At 38.8% G+C, this 22,009-nt stretch overlaps 1 protein-coding gene across 1 annotated transcript in view; it reads left to right on the top strand.

The window, feature by feature from the left end:
• Positions 1-7,308: 7,308 nt before the first annotated feature.
• rxraa (retinoid X receptor, alpha a) overlaps positions 7,309-22,009 on the top strand; it is a 269,828-nt gene continuing 255,127 nt past the window's right edge. The window contains 1 exon segment of the mRNA XM_080743804.1: positions 7,309-7,434. Within this exon segment, the coding sequence (XP_080599930.1) occupies positions 7,407-7,434 (28 nt within the window). The 5' untranslated portion in view covers positions 7,309-7,406.

Genomic DNA, 22,009 nt, shown 5'->3' with positions numbered 1-22,009 from the left:
AATTGGATTAACCACACTATTCTATTCTTTATCATACTGTATGACAGTGTTGCAGAACAAAGATAGCCAATCTGCTATTTTTGCACAAAAAAAAATATATGAATTATTTGAAAACTTTGGCCTAATATAATACTTCTTTTGAAGACTTAGCCTACAATGGCATGCCCAAAATAGGGACACCAGGGTTAATGTGGTCAAGGATGACATTACTGTCTAATCACATAAACAGTACAACATGTGACATGTGGCATTTTGAGGAGAGCAACATCCCCAACCTTGCTTAGGTTACCTTCAACCTTCAAATTGATAACAAAAAAAAAGACGAATACTCGAGCACACCCTTCAAACGTCCACACAGGCCCATAACTCACTCCCTCAATCTGTCCTCTCCAGGAGAACGGGACCTCCATCATCATGCAATAACAGCGGACTCAGTCTAGGTAAGAAGATGATGCTCCGCAGGGAACGGCGATTCCACCTCCGCGATAAAACCAGCTGCCGCCCAAGCGCCGGGGAGATTTATCGCCGTGTCTGTTTAAATGTAGCCAATTCCCCTTTAATGCGATATTAAAGAATGATGCATGCCTGAGTTTGAGGCGTCCCCGCGGCGGTAGATCCGCAGCCTGCCTGTGGCAGTATTCAGAAAACCCCAGAGTGTCAAGCCTAGGCGATGCTGCTGATGTAATGTTCAATATTGATAATAGCCGTGAGCGGGATGGGCTCTAATCGTTTATGAAAATATTGTGCAGCCGCCGCGCCTCTTTTAACTACCGTTTCTTGGCCCCGCGCCTGGCTCTGGTGGCATCCATCACCTCCGCTTGATGGGCAGAAATGTGCAAACCTCTCTCCGACGGAATGAGCTATATACCAGCAAAAACACAGCAGGGAATATAGCATGTGAGCTGATACTGTGTGAGTGTGTCTGTGTGTATACAGTACAGCAGGCACGTGCACACATAGATACCAAAAGGGGCTTGAGCCCCTGCCCTTTTATTCGTCTGTAAAAAGTGCCCTCTCCAGACCATGAATACAGTTTTTACTAATGGTTGAAAGAAATGCAAATGCCCTCTTTCCATGCCATACCTGAAGGCAGCATTCAAGAGAATTGCCTTGTCCAAACTCTCCTGAACTTGAATGCAGCATCTTATGTTGAAAGAATTGCCTTCTCTGTGTAGAAATCCATGGCGTTACACCACATCTCCAGTATTGATTTGATTATGCTTAGTTCAGTGTGGTATCACTGAAAATAGCCGACCTCCAAGCTCACAGCGCGTAGCAGTGCAACGCGTTGTGAGCTTGGAGGGCTGCTATTCTCGTCATTTTCACCAAAAGGCCCTTTTATACATTTCAGCCCCTGCCTCTCTAACATACACACACTCACACACACACACCTACACACACGCACACACACACACACACACACACACACACACACACACACACACACACACACACACACACACACGCACAAAGGTATATACGGTACTCTATATGTATTTGTGTGTGTGCGCGCAAAAGCAATTGCCAGAAGGGCGGTTCCAAATTCAATCTGCTATCCTTGAATTGTGTCACAATGTATCGTTCATCTTTTCAATAGCCCCTGGTTTAGTCTCAGTTCTTAGACAAAATAGCAATATTTGAGCGTGCGTGCGTGCGTGCGTGCGTGCGTGCGTGCGTGCGTGCGTGTGTGCGAGAGACAGAGAGGTGGTCCCTCTTCCTGTCTCTGTAGCATTCAGTGTGTCAGCTCTTGTTGGTTTCCGTTGGGGAAGTTGCCTCAGTGCTATCCTCAGACAAAGCCCTGACCCCAGGGGTTAAGGAATGTGAACCCGGGGTTGTGACGATCAAGACCTTCCCTTGGGGCAGACAACGTCGAAACACCTCAGCAAACGCCCTAATGATCTCTGGTGCTTTTGTGATCCTCCGCCGCCGCACATAACGCACCTCTCTCCTCCTTAGCCCCCCCCTGCTACACTCAATCTCTTTTGCCGAAAAACAGCCGATCTACAAGCTCACAATGTGCCGCAACGTGTCGTGATCTTCTTGAATGTCAGCCTTTTTATGATGCGCCCGGAATAGGGACGCCAGGGTTCAAGTGGTTAAACTCGAATCCGTCTGAACTTGTGCTGCGAAGTTGTTTATTTTCCTCGTATCTCCAAGTTTGTAGGTTTTTCTCGCAAATTTAAACCCTGCTTAATCATATAAGGCCGTCGCACAAAGGTAGTGAAAACAGCCGATCTACAAGCTCACAATGTGCCGCAAACGCGTCGTGATCTTCTTGAATGTCAGCCTTTTTATGATGCGCCCGGAATAGGGACGCCAGGGTTCAAGTGGTTAAACTCCAATCCGTCTGAACTTGTGCTGCGAAGTTGTTTATTTTTCTCGTATCTCCAAGTTTGTAGGTTTTTTTCGCAAATTAAAGCCCTGCTTAATCATATCAGGCCGTCGCACAAAGGTAGTGAAAACAGCAGATCTACAAGCACACAACGCCTCGCGGTGCGAGGCGTTGTGTGCTTGTAGATCGGCTGTTTTCACTAGTTTAAAACAGCCGATCTACAAGCTCACAATGTGTCCCAACGCAAAGTGTTGTGATCTTCTTGAATGTCGGCCTTTTTATGACGCGCCTGGAATAGGGACGACAGGGTTAAACTCGAATCTGTCTGAACTTGCGGAGCGAAATTGTTTATTTTCAGAGAAAAATGCGGTCGGACGATGACGGATAAATCAGGTGTCACTTTTCATCTGTGAAACTGTCAGATTTCCAATGTGCACCGAGTCAAGCGAAAAGAACCTAACCGCACGAAGTCGTCTCCTGTATTTTCCCTGGCCCCTACAAAACTGCCTCCTTTGTTAAGTGACTCGGCCTCGTCTTAATCAAGACCACATATTGCGGGTGTGGCGTGCATGTCTGTCCCCCCGTGTAAAGTGGGTTTATCGCTAAATTTCTCAGGGGTTGGACACCATTGTCATTGCCACTGAAAGAAGCCATAATCACTTTTACGGATGAGCTTTGTCGTGAATGGTCACAGCACAAAGGAGACCAAAAGACCCTTGTCCTATTTATCACCCACTTTAAGAGAGGCGGGGGAGGGGGGGGAGGGGGTGGGTGTCTGTCAAAGTCACCATAGCGGAGTGTGTATAGTGATAGTGGTGGTCCCTGGCCCCTGAGGCTCAAACACACTGCTTAGAGAGGGAAAGAGAGGAGTCGAATGAGACTGACTGAAAACAGAGAGAGAGAGAGAGAGAGAGAGAGAGAGAGAGAGAGAGAGAGAGAGAGAAGAGAGAGAGAGATGAGAGAGAGAGAGAGAGGAGAGAGAGAGAGAGAGAGAGAGAGAGAGAGAGAGAGAGGTAAAGGACAGAAAGAGGAGAAACTGAAAATTGGACTGAGCGAGGAACAGAGAGAGACTATGAGAAGCCAAGATATCGTCGTTGTCGGGGTGGAAACCTTGTAGGCCTATGTCCAATACCGTTCGTTTTGCATTTATCGTTTTAGAAATGATTTAAAGTAGTGAAAACAGCCGATCTACAAGCACACAACGCCTCGTGGTGCGAGGCGTTGTGTGCTTGTAGATCGGCTGTTTTCACTACTTTTGTGCGACGGCCTTGTATGATGAAGCAGGGCTTTACTTGCGAAAGAAGGTACACATTTTGAAACTTGGAGATACGAGGTTTCCACCCGACAACGACGATATACATGATTGTGGTTCTCAAAGTGGGGTCATTGCAAGGTTCCAGGGGGTCCCCAGTTAAAAAACAAGTTACAGTTTAATTTCACAATGGTTTGACCGGGGACTGTTGAAGGGAATGTATGTAGAATCATAGGTTCACTTAATCCACTACCACTGTTATCTCCTGCAGTACAGTTTATAGAAGTAATGTACTAAATCTAATCTTCTCTTATGGAGGTCCCCAGGCACAAAATAGTTTTAAATTGGGGTCCACGGCCTAATACGTATCAAGCTGGGGGTCCTTGACATGGAAATGTTTTGAGAATATCTGCACTATACTCTAGACTAGAGAGTAGGCAACTCCAAGAGTGTAAAACGTGCACCAAATGGACCCGTAAAGGTCCATTTGGTTCCACTTTTTACACTCTTGGAGTTACAGACACCAGAGCCCAATAAGAAGCAGTGTGAAGCACACTTGGAGAGAGCCAAAACAGTCTCCTGAGAATTTATATGGATGGAGGTGAGGGGTCAGACAGCTATTAATCATGGCCAAAAGTTTGGGATTAAATAGCTTGGTCTAACGGGCAGATGAGAGAGAGCTGGGCGCGATTGAGGTGTTTTAAAGAGACTGTGTTGTGTCTGTCTTCGATTACGGAGTGCAGGCCCAAGGCAAAACAGCCTTTCTGGAAAACCGAGGACAAATAAGACACGCTATTCTCTTCTTCTACTCCCCCCTCTCCCTCTCCCTCTCCCCCCGAGCAGACTAGCGATCAGAAACCACCACGCAGCAACATGCAAAGAACAAGAGACAATACGCTGATTGATAATAGCGTTTGCTTTGAAGAACGATGAACAAAACAGGATATCTTAGCCACCAAGGAGAAACCAAAATCGTGTTTTTTTTCTCTCATTCCTCCCTTCCATAGAATTAAAATGAATCTGCATCCAATATATTATTTGGAAAATGGAAGCAGTTTGTGTTTGTGCATACGAGGGAAATTGTTTTTGTTTGTGTGTGTGTGTGTGAGAGAGAGAGAGAGAGAGAGAGAGAGAGAGAGAGAGAGAGAGAGAGAGAGAGAGAGAGAGAGAGAGAGAGAGAGAGAGAGAGAGAGAGAGAGAGAATTGTGCATCTGTCATTATGTGACTGACAGGCAAGCTTCAGAGCTAGTATCCTACTTTATTCAAATAGGATAACAACAATACATTCTACACAGCCAAAGCCGCAGTTTTAATAATTTAATTTTGAGTGTTATGCTGAGACCATTATAGACCATGATCCTTATTGGTCCATTTTTAGGTGTTCATTTAAATCTACTGAAAGAGTTAAAAAGATGTACCCTTACAGCTCCTTTTATGAATATGTGGTTTGATTTCTACCAAGGAAATTCAGTATAGGCATTGGTGGGAAAGAATAGGTGATGGCTACTTACAAAAACAAAAAATACACAGAATGACACACACGCACACTGCACGCACACGCACACGCACACACACACACACAGACACACACACACACACACACACACACACACACACATACACACACACGCACGCACACACGCACGCGCGCACGCACACACACACACACACGCGCGCGCGCACGCTTATCTTGAATCAGCACCCAGTCACACTTACTTTCCTCTCCTTTTTTTCCTCTCCACAACTGCCTTTGATCTTTGATGTGCCATGCATTGCATTAATTATGCATCTCGCCTCGGTACAAGCGCGCGCGGCGGTGGTGAACACCTTCAAGTATTTAATATTAGCAGTCTCCTCGCAGGCCCCAAGCCTAGGATGGCTGCTGGACGCTGCTGGCGTTGGTAGGCTGACTGTTACATCACATTCCTATGCACCACATATGGGATTTAAAGAGGGAAACCAAGAGAGAGTGCTGCTCTGGTTCTGCACTTCAAAACAGCCTCAAACAACTCCCTGGGCCAAACATAAGACATTTCTCCACTCCTCTGAAATGTACACCTAAACACCCTTCTCCTCCATCCATGTGTGCAGCCGTGGCGATGAGGGACAGAGAGAGGACGGAGGCAAAAGACTGATGTAGTTTGGATTTGGAGATAAACGGCCATGATGCCCAGGAAAAGAAGCAGGAGAGAAGTGGGGGACACAGTGATGGAGAAGTGACCCAGATCTCGCACCGTTTCAGCCATGCAATGTCAGTTCATGTAAACTGTGAGCGCTGTATATGGCTGAGGTTTGCGTAAATCTGCCCTAAAACTTCGATACGTCCGTAAAAATGATCATAAATATGTATTAGGCCTAATTATCATTATTTTGTCACAGGAGTGACGGGAGAGTCTTTTTTGCAGGTCTTTCAGTCCGAGTGTATCAAAAAAGATCAAAAAAGCACCTCCGTTAAGGTGGAGACCTCATCACCAGCGTGGGCATGTTAGCATTTCAGCGTTATTTTTACTGAGGTTATGGTTAGGGTTAAGGTTAGGTTTAGGTGTCGGCCCTATCTCCGTCCCCCCGACTTTCGTCACCTCCGCGCAGCCAAACGCAAGCTTCCGCTGCCTTAACCGAGTAGTTTTTTTGATAGCCTACACTCGGACGGGACTGAAAGACCAGCAAAAACACTGTCCCATTTTGTCATCATGATGATGGCTTTTGAATTACTGCCTTTGAGAGCAGAGGGTGGTAGAGTTGATTATGACCAAATGATTGTGCAATGTGCAATATGCTTGTCAAGCTTTCACACTCGACTGTTAATACATTTTCCAGTGCTTAAATATGTCCTTTTCCAACAAATACAGCTATAGCCTTAGCTGTGACCGGCTTCGTTGCTTTTTGTGATTAATACATTTGGTTGAAATATTTACGTACCAGACCAATAACCTGGCCTAACAACAACATATATGTGACCTGGTTAAAATAACGGCGATAAATAGAAACAATAATCATATCTGATCATAAGCAGCCCAGTTATTGCTCATGGCCATGTTCCCTGAAAATATGTAGGCTGCATTGAGGCTACACACACTGGCAATATCTTGGATTGATTTGCACAGAATAGTCAACACCAGAGGCGTCAATTGGGTATGGCAAGCTATATGGCAGCTGCCATACCTTGGCTACAGGGGGAAATAATAAAATGTACTGTAATCGTGCCTGTTTGCTAAGGTATGGCAACATGACTGGTGTCTTGCACGTGCGCCCACGACACCAGTCATGTTGCAATACCTTAGCTTTTTCTGAACTGACGCCGCTGGTCAACACGCTGTTCCAGCACCATTCAAAACAATAAAGAGTGAAAGTATTCAAGTTTATAAACAACAACAGCAGCCATCCCTTCCCTCTTCCTACACACACCCCCCTCCTCGCTCTATGCTTTTCCCCCCAACCGGCGTCGTTGCAAGTTCGCGTGCGTGTGTGGGAGTACCCCCTGCGCGGGTCCCTTTTGCAGTGCAGATCCAGTAGTTGGAGTTGTTGTACACCAAGCAAGCGAAAAGAGGAGTGTATGTGTGTGGAGGAGTGTGTGTATGTGTGTGTGAGCACACAGCTGAGTGAGCTAACAGAAGTATTATAGAAACATTAGGTTACCTTGTGAGACTATCATCACACATCCCCTCTTTGGAAGACTGCTCCGCGTTTTATATTTTTATTTGTATTGCTTCAGTCAGCCTGTACGTCCAGTTTTACCCCAGCGGTGCCCTGGTGGTCGGCAAGCCCGAGAGAAAGTCCAAACGCGGTGGTTTCAAGCTGGCATGAGCTAACCCACCACCAGACATGGAAACCAAACCGTTCCTGTCATTGGGTAAGTTTTTACTCTATATTCTTTCTGATTGTGTGTCGGTTCAAGTCTTTAATCGGGCTGATTACGTGCGGTTTTATGTGACTTTTATGAACACAGATTAAATGGGAAGAAGAGTGCTCCGTTTGCAGCGTCCAGTGCGCCTTTGACAGCGCATGGAACGGGTTTATACAGCCAAATGCATCACTGGAGTGAAGCCATCCGACTTTGCAAAACGGGAGGTGAAGTGAGCCGACGATCAAAGTTCGCTGCGCATCATGTAGTGTAATTACCGTAGGAGCTCGCTGGGGCTGTGACGAAAGCAGGCAATGGTCCTGAAAGATACATAACGTATCTTTTGAGTGTTTTATCAACACAAAGCAGCTCTACGGTTTACCCTATAACTCTATGGGTTTACCCAGAGGAAAGTAACTAATTATTTACTCAAGTACTTTTAATTTACCAGAGTAATTTTTTTTCTCAGCTTGTAGATCTGCTATTTTCAAACATTAGTAGGCCTATTTTTACTTTTTCTACTTTTACTTTTATTCCAATACTTTTGTACTTTTACTCAAGTACATTTTGATTTTTTACTTGTAACAGAGTATTTCTATATTGCAGTATTTATACTTTTACTCAAGTAATGAATGTGAGTACCACTGGTTTTGCCTCATACTATAATCCAACAATAATAGTAGGCCTAATAATAATAATAATAATAATTAATTGGCTAATCATTGACAGCAACTTAAAAAAAAAAAAAAAAAAAAAGAAAATCAGTGACCTCATTTTGATTGAATAGTCATGATATTTGAATATTCATGATATTTGACATCTATCTATCTATCTATCTATCTATCTATCTATCTATCTATCTATCTAACCATTACGGCCAAGACCCTTGAAAATGAATGCTGTCCTTTGCCGCAGCGTGATTCACACTTGCAAGGGAATTCCGTCCTTGTCCCTTTTATGCACATATATGAAGTACCCTGGTGTCATAAATATTAAGCCCAAATCTGGGAATGCCCATATATAGACTTATTGTGTCAATCTCATGTGGTCTATGACATCAGACATCTATGATGTGAGACATCAGTCATCTCCATATTTAGGAAAATATGGCCAGATTTTGGCCAACTTAAACAACCAACCAGGCATTGTCTGTCTGTCTGTCTGTCTGTCTGTCTGTCTGTCTGTCTGTCTCTGTCTGTCTGTCTGTCTGTCTGTCTGTCTGTCTGTCTGTCTGTCATATATTACTTAGACAATTTCTCTGAAAATAAAATAAAAAAAGACTCCACAATAGGTTTGTTCACAATTCCAATTGGAATCAACTCACATTATCCAACTGTACATGTGATAACAATTTTTTAAGGTTTTATTGTAGAAAGTGCCTACAGGTAATATAGTAATAATATAGTAATATAGACTTTCTATGGAAAACTTCCTTCATAGGTTTGTTCACCATTCCAATGGGAATCAACTAACAATGTCCCAATATACCTCTGATAATAGTTTTGTAAGGTTTTACAGTGGAAATGTGGAGTAATATAGCTGCAAAGTGGCCTACAAGTACATATTTTAGACGATTTCTCTAGACTTTGAGCATTAACCAAAAAACGTCCTTCATAGGTTTGTTCACCATTCCAATTGGTATCAACTAACAATGTCCCACTCTACCTCTGATAATAGTTTTGTAAGGTTTTACAGTAGAAAAGTGGAGAAATATAGCTTCAAAGTGGCCTACAACGCACATATTTTAGACACTTTCTCTGGATTTGTGCATTAACCAAAAAACTTCCTTCATAGGTTTGTTCACCATTCCAATTGGTATCAACTAACAATGTCCGACTCTACCTCTGATAATAGTTTTGTAAGGTTTTACAGTGGAAATGTGGAGTAATATAGCTCCAAAGTGGCCTACAACTACTATAGTAATAATACAGTAATATAGACTTTCTATGGACTTTGAGCTTTAACCAAAACACTTCCTTCATAGGTTTGTTCACCATTCCAATTGGAATCAACTAACAAGGTCCCACTGTACCTCTGATAATAGTTTTGAATGGTTTTACAGTGGAAATGTGGAGTAATATAGCTCCAAAGTTGCCTACAACGCACATATTTTAGACACTTTCTCTAGACTTTGAGCAATAACCAAAAAACCTCCTTCATAGGTTTGTTCACCATTCCAATTGGTATCAACTAACAATGTCCCACTCTACCTCTGACAATAGTTTTGTAAGGTTTTACAGTAGAAAAGTGGAGAAATATAGCTTCAAAGTGGCCTACAACGCACATATTTTAGACACTTTCTCTGGACTTTGTGCATTAACCAAAAAACCTCCTTCATAGGTTTGTTCACCAATCAAATGGGACTCAACTAACAATGTCCCAATGTACCACTGATAATAGTTTTGTAAGGTTTTACAGTAGAAAAGTGGAGAAATATAGCTTCAAAGTTGCCTACAACGCACATATTTTAGACACTTTCTCTGGACTTTGTGCATTAACAAAAAACCTCCTTCATAGGTTTGTTCACCAATCCAATTGGACTCAACTAACAATGTCCCGATGTACCACTGATAATAGTTTTGTAAGGTTTTACAGTAGAAAAGTGGAGAAATATAGCTTCAAAGTTGCCTACAACGCACATATTTTAGACACTTTCTCTGGACTTTGTGCATTAACCAAAACACTTCCTTCATAGGTTTGTTCACCATTCCAATTGGAATCAAGTAACAATGTCTCACTGTACCTCTGATAATAGTTTTGTAAGGTTTTACAGTGGAAATGTGGAGTAATATAGCTCCAAAGTGGCCTACAACTACTATAGTAATAATACAGTAATATAGACTTTCTATGGACTTTGAGCTTTAACCAAAACACTTCCTTCATAGGTTTGTTCACCATTCCAATTGGAATCAACTAACAAGGTCCCACTGTACCTCTGATAATAGTTTTGAATGGTTTTACAGTGGAAATGTGGAGTAATATAGCTCCAAAGTTGCCTACAACGCACATATTTTAGACACTTTATCTGGACTTTGTGCATTAACCAAAAAACCTCCTTCATAGGTTTGTTCACCATTCCAATTGGAATCAACTAACAATGTCCCACTGTACCTCTGATAATAGTTTTGTAGGGTTTTACAGTAGAAAAGTGGAGAAATATAGCTTCAAAGTTGCCTACAACGCACATATTTTAGAGACTTTCTCTGGACTTTGTGCATTAACCAAAAAACTTCCTTCATAGGTTTGTTCACCATTCCAATTGGAATCAACCAACAATGTCCCACTGTACCTCTGATAATAGTTTTGTAAGGTTTTACAGTAGAAAAGTGGAGAAATATAGCTTCAAAGTTGCCTACAACGCACATATTTTAGACACTTTCTCTGGACTTTGTGCATTAACCAAACAACTTCCTTCATAGGTTTGTTCACCATTCCAATTGGAATCAACTAACAATGTCCCACTGTACCTCTGATAATATTTTTGTAAGGTTTTACAGTGGAAATGTGGAGTAATATAGCTCCAAAGTGGCCTACAACTACTATAGTAATAATACAGTAATATAGACTTTCTATGGACTTTGAGCTTTAACCAAAACACTTCCTTCATAGGTTTGTTCACCATTCCAATTGGAATCAACTAACAAGGTCCCACTGTACCTCTGATAATAGTTTTGAATGGTTTTACAGTGGAAATGTGGAGTAATATAGCTCCAAAGTTGCCTACAACACACATATTTTAGACACTTTCTCTAGACTTTGAGCAATAACCAAAAAACCTCCTTCATATGTTTGTTCACCATTCCAATTGGTATCAACTAACAATGTCCCACTCTACCTCTGATAATAGTTTTGTAAGGTTTTACAGTAGAAAAGTGGAGAAATATAGCTTCAAAGTGGCCTACAACGCACATATTTTAGACACTCTCTCTGGACTTTGTGCATTAACCAAAAAACTTCCTTCATAGGTTTGTTCACCATTCCAATTGGAATCAACTAACAATGTCCCAATGTACCTCTGATAATGTAAGGTTTCACTGTAGAAATGTGGAGTAATATAGCTTTAAAGTCACTACAAAAACATTACTTTTTGAGAAAATCTCTGGACTTTGAGCTTTAACTGAAAAAAACACCACAATAGTTCTGTTCAATATTACAATGGGAATCCCTTAAGAATATCTTACTGTAACCCTGATAACATTTTGGTAAGATTTTACTGTAGAAATGTGGAGTAATATAGCTTTAAAGTCACTACAAAAACATTACTTTTTGAGAAAATCTCTGGACTTTGAGCTTTAACTGAAAAAACCTCCTTCATAGGTTTGTTCACCAATCCAATTGGACTCAACTAACAATGTCCCGATGTACCACTGATAATAGTTTTGTAAGGTTTTACAGTAGAAAAGTGGAGAAATATAGCTTCAAAGTTGCCTACAACGCACATATTTTAGACACTTTCTCTGGACTTTGTGCATTAACCAAACAACTTCCTTCATAGGTTTGTTCACCATTCCAATTGGAATCAACTAACAATGTCCCACTGTACCTCTGATAATATTTTTGTAAGGTTTTACAGTGGAAATGTGGAGTAATATAGCTCCAAAGTGGCCTACAACTACTATAGTAATAATACAGTAATATAGACTTTCTATGGACTTTGAGCTTTAACCAAAACACTTCCTTCATAGGTTTGTTCACCATTCCAATTGGAATCAACTAACAAGGTCCCACTGTACCTCTGATAATAGTTTTGAATGGTTTTACAGTGGAAATGTGGAGTAATATAGCTCCAAAGTTGCCTACAACGCACATATTTTAGACACTTTCTCTAGACTTTGAGCAATAACCAAAAAACCTCCTTCATAGGTTTGTTCACCATTCCAATTGGTATCAACTAACAATGTCCCACTCTACCTCTGATAATAGTTTTGTAAGGTTTTACAGTAGAAAAGTGGAGAAATATAGCTTCAAAGTGGCCTACAACGCACATATTTTAGACACTTTCTCTGGACTTTGTGCATTAACCAAAAAACTTCCTTCATAGGTTTGTTCACCATTCCAATTGGAATCAACTAACAATGTCCCAATGTACCTCTGATAATGTAAGGTTTCACTGTAGAAATGTGGAGTAATATAGCTTTAGTCACTACAAAAACATTACTTTTTGAGAAAATCTCTGGACTTTGAGCTTTAACTGAAAAAAACACCACAATAGTTCTGTTCAATATTACAATGGGAATCCCTTAAGAATATCTTACTGTAACCCTGATAACATTTTGGTAAGATTTTACTGTAGAAATGTGGAGTAATATAGCTTTAAAGTCACTACAAAAACATTACTTTTTGAGAAAATCTCTGGACTTTGAGCTTTAACTGAAAAAACCTCCTTCATAGGTTTGTTCACCAATCCAATTGGACTCAACTAACAATGTCCCGATGTACCACTGATAATAGTTTTGTAAGGTTTTACAGTAGAAAAGTGGAGAAATATAGCTTCAAAGTTGCCTACAACGCACATATTTTAGACACTTTCTCTGGACTTTGTGCATTAACCAAAACACTTCCTTCATAGGTTTGTTCACCATTCCAATTGGAATCAAGTAACAATGTCTCACTGTACCTCTGATAATAGTTTTGTAAGGTTTTACAGTGGAAATGTGGAGTAATATAGCTCCAAAGTGGCCTACAACTACTATAGTAATAATACAGTAATATAGACTTTCTATGGACTTTGAGCTTTAACCAAAACACTTCCTTCATAGGTTTGTTCACCATTCCAATTGGAATCAACTAACAAGGTCCCACTGTACCTCTGATAATAGTTTTGAATGGTTTTACAGTGGAAATGTGGAGTAATATAGCTCCAAAGTTGCCTACAACGCACATATTTTAGACACTTTATCTGGACTTTGTGCATTAACCAAAAAACCTCCTTCATAGGTTTGTTCACCATTCCAATTGGAATCAACTAACAATGTCCCACTGTACCTCTGATAATAGTTTTGTAAGGTTTTACAGTAGAAAAGTGGAGAAATATAGCTTCAAAGTTGCCTACAACGCACATATTTTAGAGACTTTCTCTGGACTTTGTGCATTAACAAAAAAACTTCCTTCATAGGTTTGTTCACCATTCCAATTGGAATCAACCAACAATGTCCCACTGTACCTCTGATAATAGTTTTGTAAGGTTTTACAGTAGAAAAGTGGAGAAATATAGCTTCACAGTTGCCTACAACGCACATATTTTAGACACTTTCTCTGGACTTTGTGCATTAACCAAACAACTTCCTTCATAGGTTTGTTCACCATTCCAATTGGAATCAACTAACAATGTCCCACTGTACCTCTGATAATAGTTTTGAATGGTTTTACAGTGGAAATGTGGAGTAATATAGCTCCAAAGTTGCCTACAACGCACATATTTTAGACACTTTCTCTAGACTTTGAGCAATTACCAAAAAACCTCCTTCATAGGTTTGTTCACCATTCCAATTGGTATCAACTAACAATGTCCCACTCTACCTCTGATAATAGTTTTGTAAGGTTTTACAGTAGAAAAGTGGAGAAATATAGCTTCAAAGTGGCCTACAACGCACATATTTTAGACACTTTCTCTGGACTTTGTGCATTAACCAAAAAACTTCCTTCATAGGTTTGTTCACCATTCCAATTGGAATCAACTAACAATGTCCCAATGTACCTCTGATAATGTAAGGTTTCACTGTAGAAATGTGGAGTAATATAGCTTTAAAGTCACTACAAAAACATTACTTTTTGAGAAAATCTCTGGACTTTGAGCTTTAACTGAAAAAAAACACCACAATAGTTCTGTTCAATATTACAATGGGAATCCCTTAAGAATATCTTACTGTAACCCTGATAACATTTTGGTAAGATTTTACTGTAGAAATGTGGAGTAATATAGCTTTAAAGTCACTACAAAAACATTACTTTTTGAGAAAATCTCTGGACTTTGAGCTTTAACTGAAAAAACACCACAATAGTTCTGTTCAATATTACAATGGGAATCCCTTAAGAATATCTTACTGTAACTCTGATAACATTTTGGTAAGATTTTACTGTAGAAATGTGGAGTAATATAGCTTTAAAGTCACTACAAAAACATTACTTTTTGAGAAAATCTCTGGACTTTGAGCTTTAACTGAAAAAACACCATAATAGTTCTGTTCAATATTACAATGGGAATCAATTAACAACATTATATTGTATCTCTGATAACATTTTGGTAAGATTTTACTGTAGAAATGTGGAGTAATATAGCTTTAAAGTCACTACAAAAACATTACTTTTTGAGAAGATCTCTGGACTTTGAGCTTTAACTGAAAAAACACCACAATAGTTCTGTTCAGTATTACAATGGGAATCACTTAACAACATTATATTGTATCTCTGATAACATTTTGGTAAGATTTTACTGTAGAAATGTGGAGTAATATAGCTTTAAAGTCACTAAAAAAACATTAATTTTTGAGAAAATCTCTGGACTTTGAGCTTTAACTGAAAAAACACCACAATAGTTCTGTTCAATATTACAATGGGAATCACTTAACAACATTATATTGTATCTCTGATAACATTTTGGTAAGATTTTACTGTAGAAATGTGGAGTAATATAGCTTTAAAGTCACTACAAAAACATTACTTTTTGAGAAGATCTCTGGACTTTGAGCTTTAACTGAAAAAACACCACAATAGTTCTGTTCAATATTACAATGGGAATCCCTTAAGAATATCTTACTGTACCTCTGATAACATTTTGGTAAGATTTTACTGTAGAAATGTGGAGTAATATAGCTTTAAAGTCACTACAAAAACATTACTTTTTGAGAAAATCTCTGGACTTTGAGCTTTAACTGAAAAAACACCACAATAGTTCTGTTCAATATTACAATGGGAATCACTTAACAACATTATATTGTATCTCTGATAACATTTTGGCAAGATTTTACTGTAGAAATGTGGAGTAATATAGCTTTAAAGTCACTCCACTTGTGTACAGTAAAATCTTACCAAAATGTTATCAGGGTTACAGTAAGATATTCTTAAGGGATTCCCATTGTAATATTGAACAGAACTATTGTGGTGTTTTTTCAGTTAAAGCTCAAAGTCCAGAGATTTTCTCAAAAATTAATGTTTTTGTAGTGACTTTAAAGCTATATTACTCCACATTTCTACAGTAAAATCTTACCAAAATGTTATCAGAGGTACAGTAAGATATTCTTAAGGGATTCCTATTGTAATATTGAACAGAACTATTGTGGTGTTTTTTCAGTTAAAGCTCAAAGTCCAGAGATTTTCTCAAAAATTAATGTTTTTGTAGTGACTTTAAAGCTATATTACTCCACATTTCCACTGTAAAACCTTACAAAACTATTATCAGAGGTAGAGTGGGACATTGTTAGTTGATACCAATTGGGATGGTGAACAAACCTATGAAGGAAGTCTTTTGGTTAATGCACAAAGTCCAGAGAAAGTGTCTAAAATATGTGCGTTGTAGGCAACTTTGGAGCTATATTACTCCACATTTCCACTGTAAAACCTTACAAAACTATTATCAGAGGTAGAGTGGGACATTGTTAGTTGATACCAATTGGGATGGTGAACAAACCTATGAAGGAAGTTTTTTGGTTAATGCACAAAGTCCAGAGAAAGTGTCTAAAGTATGTGCGTTGTAGGCCACTTTGAAGCTATATTTCTCCACTTTTCTACTGTAAAACCTTACAAAACTATTATCAGAGGTAGAGTGGGACATTGTTAGTTGATACCAATTGGAATGGTGAACAAACCTATGAAGGAAGTTTTTTGGTTAATGCACAAATTCCAGAGAAAGTGTCTAAAATATGTGCGTTGTAGGCAACTTTGGAGCTATATTACTCCACATTTCCACTGTAAAACCTTACAAAACTATTATCAGAGGTAGAGTGGGACATTGTTAGTTGATACCAATTGGAATGGTGAACAAACCTATGAAGGAAGTTTTTTGGTTAATGCACAAAGTCCAGAGAAAGTGTCTAAAATATGTGCGTTGTAGGCAACTTTGGAGCTATATTACTCCACATTTCCACTGTAAAACCTTACAAAACTATTATCAGAGGTAGAGTGGGACATTGTTAGTTGATACCAATTGGAATGGTGAACAAAACTATGAAGGAAGTTTTTTGGTTAATGCACAAAGTCCAGAGAAAGTGTCTAAAATATGTGCGTTGTAGGCCACTTTGAAGCTATATTTCTCCACTTTTCTACTGTAAAACCTTACAAAACTATTATCAGAGGTGGAGTGGGACATTGTTAGTTGATACCAATTGGAATGGTGAACAAACCTATGAAGGAAGTTTTTGTTTATTGCTCAAAGTCTAGAGAAATCGTCTAAAATATGTACTTGTAGGCCACTTTGGAGCTATATTACTCCACATTTCCACTGTAAAACCTTACAAAACTATTATCAGAGGTAGAGTGGGACATTGTTAGTTGATTCCAATTGGAATGGTGAACAAACCTATGAAGGAAGTTTTTTGGTTAATGCACAAAGTCCAGAGAAAGTGTCTAAAATATGTGCGTTGTAGGCAACTTTGGAGCTATATTACTCCACATTTCCACTGTAAAACCTTACAAAACTATTATCAGAGGTAGAGTGGGACATTGTTAGTTGATACCAATTGGGATGGTGAACAAACCTATGAAGGAAGTTTTTTGGTTAATGCACAAAGTCCAGAGAAAGTGTCTAAAATATGTGCGTTGTAGGCCACTTTGAAGCTATATTTCTCCACTTTTCTACTGTAAAACCTTACAAAACTATTATCAGAGGTAGAGTGGGACATTGTTATTTGATACCAATTGGAATGGTGAACAAACCTATGAAGGAAGTTTTTTGGTTAATGCACAAAGTCCAGAGAAAGTGTCTAAAATATGTGCGTTGTAGGCCACTTTGGAGCTATATTACTCCACATTTCCACTGTAAAACCTTACAAAACTATTATCAGAGGTAGAGTGGGACATTGTTAGTTGATACCAATTGGGATGGTGAACAAACCTATGAAGGAAGTTTTTTGGTTAATGCACAAAGTCCAGAGAAAGTGTCTAAAATATGTGCGTTGTAGGCCACTTTGAAGCTATATTTCTCCACTTTTCTACTGTAAAACCTTACAAAACTATTATCAGAGGTAGAGTGGGACATTGTTAGTTGATACCAATTGGAATGGTGAACAAACCTATGAAGGAAGTTTTTTGGTTAATGCACAAAGTCCAGAGAAAGTGTCTAAAATATGTGCGTTGTAGGCAACTTTGGAGCTATATTACTCCACATTTCCACTGTAAAACCTTACAAAACTATTATCAGAGGTTGAGTGGGACATTGTTAGTTGATACCAATTGGAATGGTGAACAAACCTATGAAGGAAGTTTTTTGGTTAATGCACAAAGTCCAGAGAAAGTGTCTAAAATATGTGCGTTGTAGGCAACTTTGGAGCTATATTACTCCACATTTCCACTGTAAAACCTTACAAAACTATTATCAGAGGTAGAGTGGGACATTGTTAGTTGATACCAATTGGAATGGTGAACAAACCTATGAAGGAAGTTTTTTGGTTAATGCACAAAGTCCAGAGAAAGTGTCTAAAATATGTGCGTTGTAGGCAACTTTGGAGCTATATTACTCCACATTTCCACTGTAAAACCTTACAAAACTATTATCAGAGGTAGAGTGGGACATTGTTAGTTGATACCAATTGGGATGGTGAACAAACCTATGAAGGAAGTTTTTTGGTTAATGCACAAAGTCCAGAGAAAGTGTCTAAAATATGTGCGTTGTAGGCCACTTTGAAGCTATATTTCTCCACTTTTCTACTGTAAAACCTTACAAAACTATTATCAGAGGTAGAGTGGGACATTGTTATTTGATACCAATTGGAATGGTGAACAAACCTATGAAGGAAGTCTTTTGGTTAATGCACAAAGTCCAGAGAAAGTGTCTAAAATATGTGCGTTGTAGGCCACTTTGGAGCTATATTACTCCACATTTCCACTGTAAAACCTTACAAAACTATTATCAGAGGTAGAGTGGGACATTGTTAGTTGATACCAATTGGGATGGTGAACAAACCTATGAAGGAAGCTTTTTGGTTAATGCACAAAGTCCAGAGAAAGTGTCTAAAATATGTGCGTTGTAGGCCACTTTGAAGCTATATTTCTCCACTTTTCTACTGTTAAACCTTACAAAACTATTATCAGAGGTAGAGTGGGACATTGTTAGTTGATACCAATTGGAATGGTGAACAAACCTATGAAGGAAGTTTTTTGGTTAATGCACAAAGTCCAGAGAAAGTGTCTAAAATATGTGCGTTGTAGGCAACTTTGGAGCTATATTACTCCACATTTCCACTGTAAAACCTTACAAAACTATTATCAGAGGTAGAGTGGGACATTGTTAGTTGATACCAATTGGAATGGTGAACAAACCTATGAAGGAAGTTTTTTGGTTAATGCACAAAGTCCAGAGAAAGTGTCTAAAATATGTGCGTTGTAGGCAACTTTGGAGCTATATTACTCCACATTTCCACTGTAAAACCTTACAAAACTATTATCAGAGGTAGAGTGGGACATTGTTAGTTGATACCAATTGGAATGGTGAACAAACCTATGAAGGAAGTTTTTTGGTTAATGCACAAAGTCCAGAGAAAGTGTCTAAAATATGTGCGTTGTAGGCCACTTTGAAGCTATATTTCTCCACTTTTCTACTGTAAAACCTTACAAAACTATTATCAGAGGTGGAGTGGGACATTGTTAGTTGATACCAATTGGAATGGTGAACAAACCTATGAAGGAAGTTTTTTGTTTATTGCTCAAAGTCTAGAGAAATCGTCTAAAATATGTACTTGTAGGCCACTTTGGAGCTATATTACTCCACATTTCCACTGTAAAACCTTACAAAACTATTATCAGGGGTAGAGTGGGACATTGTTAGTTGATTCCAATTGGAATGGTGAACAAACCTATGAAGGAAGTTTTTAGGTTAATGCACAAAGTCCAGAGAAAGTGTCCAAAATATGTGCGTTGTAGGCCACTTTGAAGCTATATTTCTCCACTTTTCTACTGTAAAACCTTACAAAACTATTATCAGAGGTAGAGTGGGACATTGTTATTTGATACCAATTGGAATGGTGACAAACCTATGAAGGAAGTTTTTTGGTTAATGCACAAAGTCCAGAGAAAGTGTCTAAAATATGTGCGTTGTAGGCCACTTTGGAGCTATATTACTCCACATTTCTACTGTAAAACCTTACAAAACTATTATCAGAGGTAGAGTGGGACATTGTTAGTTGATACCAATTGGGATGGTGAACAAACCTATGAAGGAAGTTTTTTGGTTAATGCACAAAGTCCAGAGAAAGTGTCTAAAATATGTGCGTTGTAGGCCACTTTGAAGCTATATTTCTCCACTTTTCTACTGTAAAACCTTACAAAACTATTATCAGAGGTAGAGTGGGACATTGTTATTTGATACCAATTGGAATGGTGAACAAACCTATGAAGGAAGTTTTTTGGTTAATGCACAAAGTCCAGAGAAAGTGTCTAAAATATGTGCGTTGTAGGCCACTTTGGAGCTATATTACTCCACATTTCCACTGTAAAACCTTACAAAACTATTATCAGAGGTAGAGTGGGACATTGTTAGTTGATACCAATTGGGATGGTGAACAAACCTATGAAGGAAGTTTTTTGGTTAATGCACAAAGTCCAGAGAAAGTGTCTAAAATATGTGCGTTGTAGGCCACTTTGAAGCTATATTTCTCCACTTTTCTACTGTAAAACTTACAAAACTATTATCAGAGGTAGAGTGGGACATTGTTAGTTGATACCAATTGGAATGGTGAACAAACCTATGAAGGAAGTTTTTTGGTTAATGCACAAAGTCCAGAGAAAGTGTCTAAAATATGTGCGTTGTAGGCAACTTTGGAGCTATATTACTCCACATTTCCACTGTAATACCTTACAAAACTATTATCAGAGGTACAGTGGGACATTGTTAGTTGATTCCAATTGGAATGGTGAACAAACCTATGAAGGAAGTTTTTTTGTTATTGCTCAAAGTCTAGAGAAAGTGTCTAAAATATGTGCGTTGTAGGCAACTTTGGAGCTATATTACTCCACATTTCCACTGTAAAACCATTCAAAACTATTATCAGAGGTACAGTGGGACCTTGTTAGTTGATTCCAATTGGAATGGTGAACAAACCTATGAAGAAAGTGTTTTGGTTAAAGCTCAAAGTCCATAGAATGTCTATATTACTGTATTATTACTATAGTATTTGTAGGCCACTTTGGAGCTATATTACTCCACATTTCCACTGTAAAACCTTACAAAACTATTATCAGAGGTACAGTGAGACATTGTTACTTGATTCCAATTGGAATGGTGAACAAACCTATGAAGGAAGTGTTTTGGTTAATGCACAAAGTCCAGAGAAAGTGTCTAAAATATGTGCGTTGTAGGCCACTTTGAAGCTATATTTCTCCACATTTCCACTGTAAAACCTTACAAAACTATTATCAGAGGTAGAGTGGGACATTGTTAGTTGATACCAATTGGAATGGTGAACAAACCTATGAAGGAAGTTTTTTGGTTAATGCACAAAGTCCAGAGAAAGTGTCTAAAATATGTGCGTTGTAGGCCACTTTGAAGCTATATTTCTCCACTTTTCTACTGTAAAACCTTACAAAACTATTATCAGAGGTAGGGTGGGACGTTGTTAGTTGATTCCAATTGGAATGGTGAACAAACCTATGAAGGAAGTTTTTAGGTTAATGCACAAAGTCCAAAGAAAGTGTCCAAAATATGTGCGTTGTAGGCCACTTTGAAGCTATATTTCTCCACTTTTCAACTGTAAAACCTTACAAAACTATTATCAGAGGTAGAGTGGGACATTGTTAGTTGATACCAATTGGAATGGTGAACAAACCTATGAAGGAAGTTTTTTGGTTAATGCACAAAGTCCAGAGAAAGTGTCTAAAATATGTGCGTTGTAGGCCACTTTGGAGCTATATTACTCCACATTTCTACTGTAAAACCTTACAAAACTATTATCAGAGGTAGAGTGGGACATTGTTAGTTGATACCAATTGGAATGGTGAACAAACCTATGAAGGAAGTTTTTTGTTTATTGCTCAACGTCTAGAGAAATAGTCTAAAATATGTACTTGTAGGCCACTTTGGAGCTATATTACTCCACATTTCTACTGTAAAACCTTACAAAACTATTATCAGAGGTAGAGTGGGACATTGTTAGTTGATACCAATTGGAATGGTGAACAAACCTATGAAGGAAGTTTTTTGTTTATTGCTCAAAGTCTAGAGAAATCGTCTAAAATATGTACTTGTAGGCCACTTTGGAGCTATATTATATTACTCCACATTTCCACTGTAAAACCTTACAAAACTATTATCAGAGGTAGAGTGGGACATTGTTAGTTGATTCCAATTGGAATGGTGAACAAACCTATGAAGGAAGTTTTTTGGTTAATGCACAAAGTCCAGAGAAAGTGTCTAAAATATGTGCGTTGTAGGCAACTT

Source organism: Nannobrachium achirus (genome assembly GCF_963921795.1).
Source record: "Nannobrachium achirus genome assembly, chromosome: 15".
NCBI lineage: Eukaryota > Metazoa > Chordata > Actinopteri > Myctophiformes > Myctophidae > Nannobrachium > Nannobrachium achirus.
This window is presented reverse-complemented; position numbering and strand designations above follow the sequence as displayed.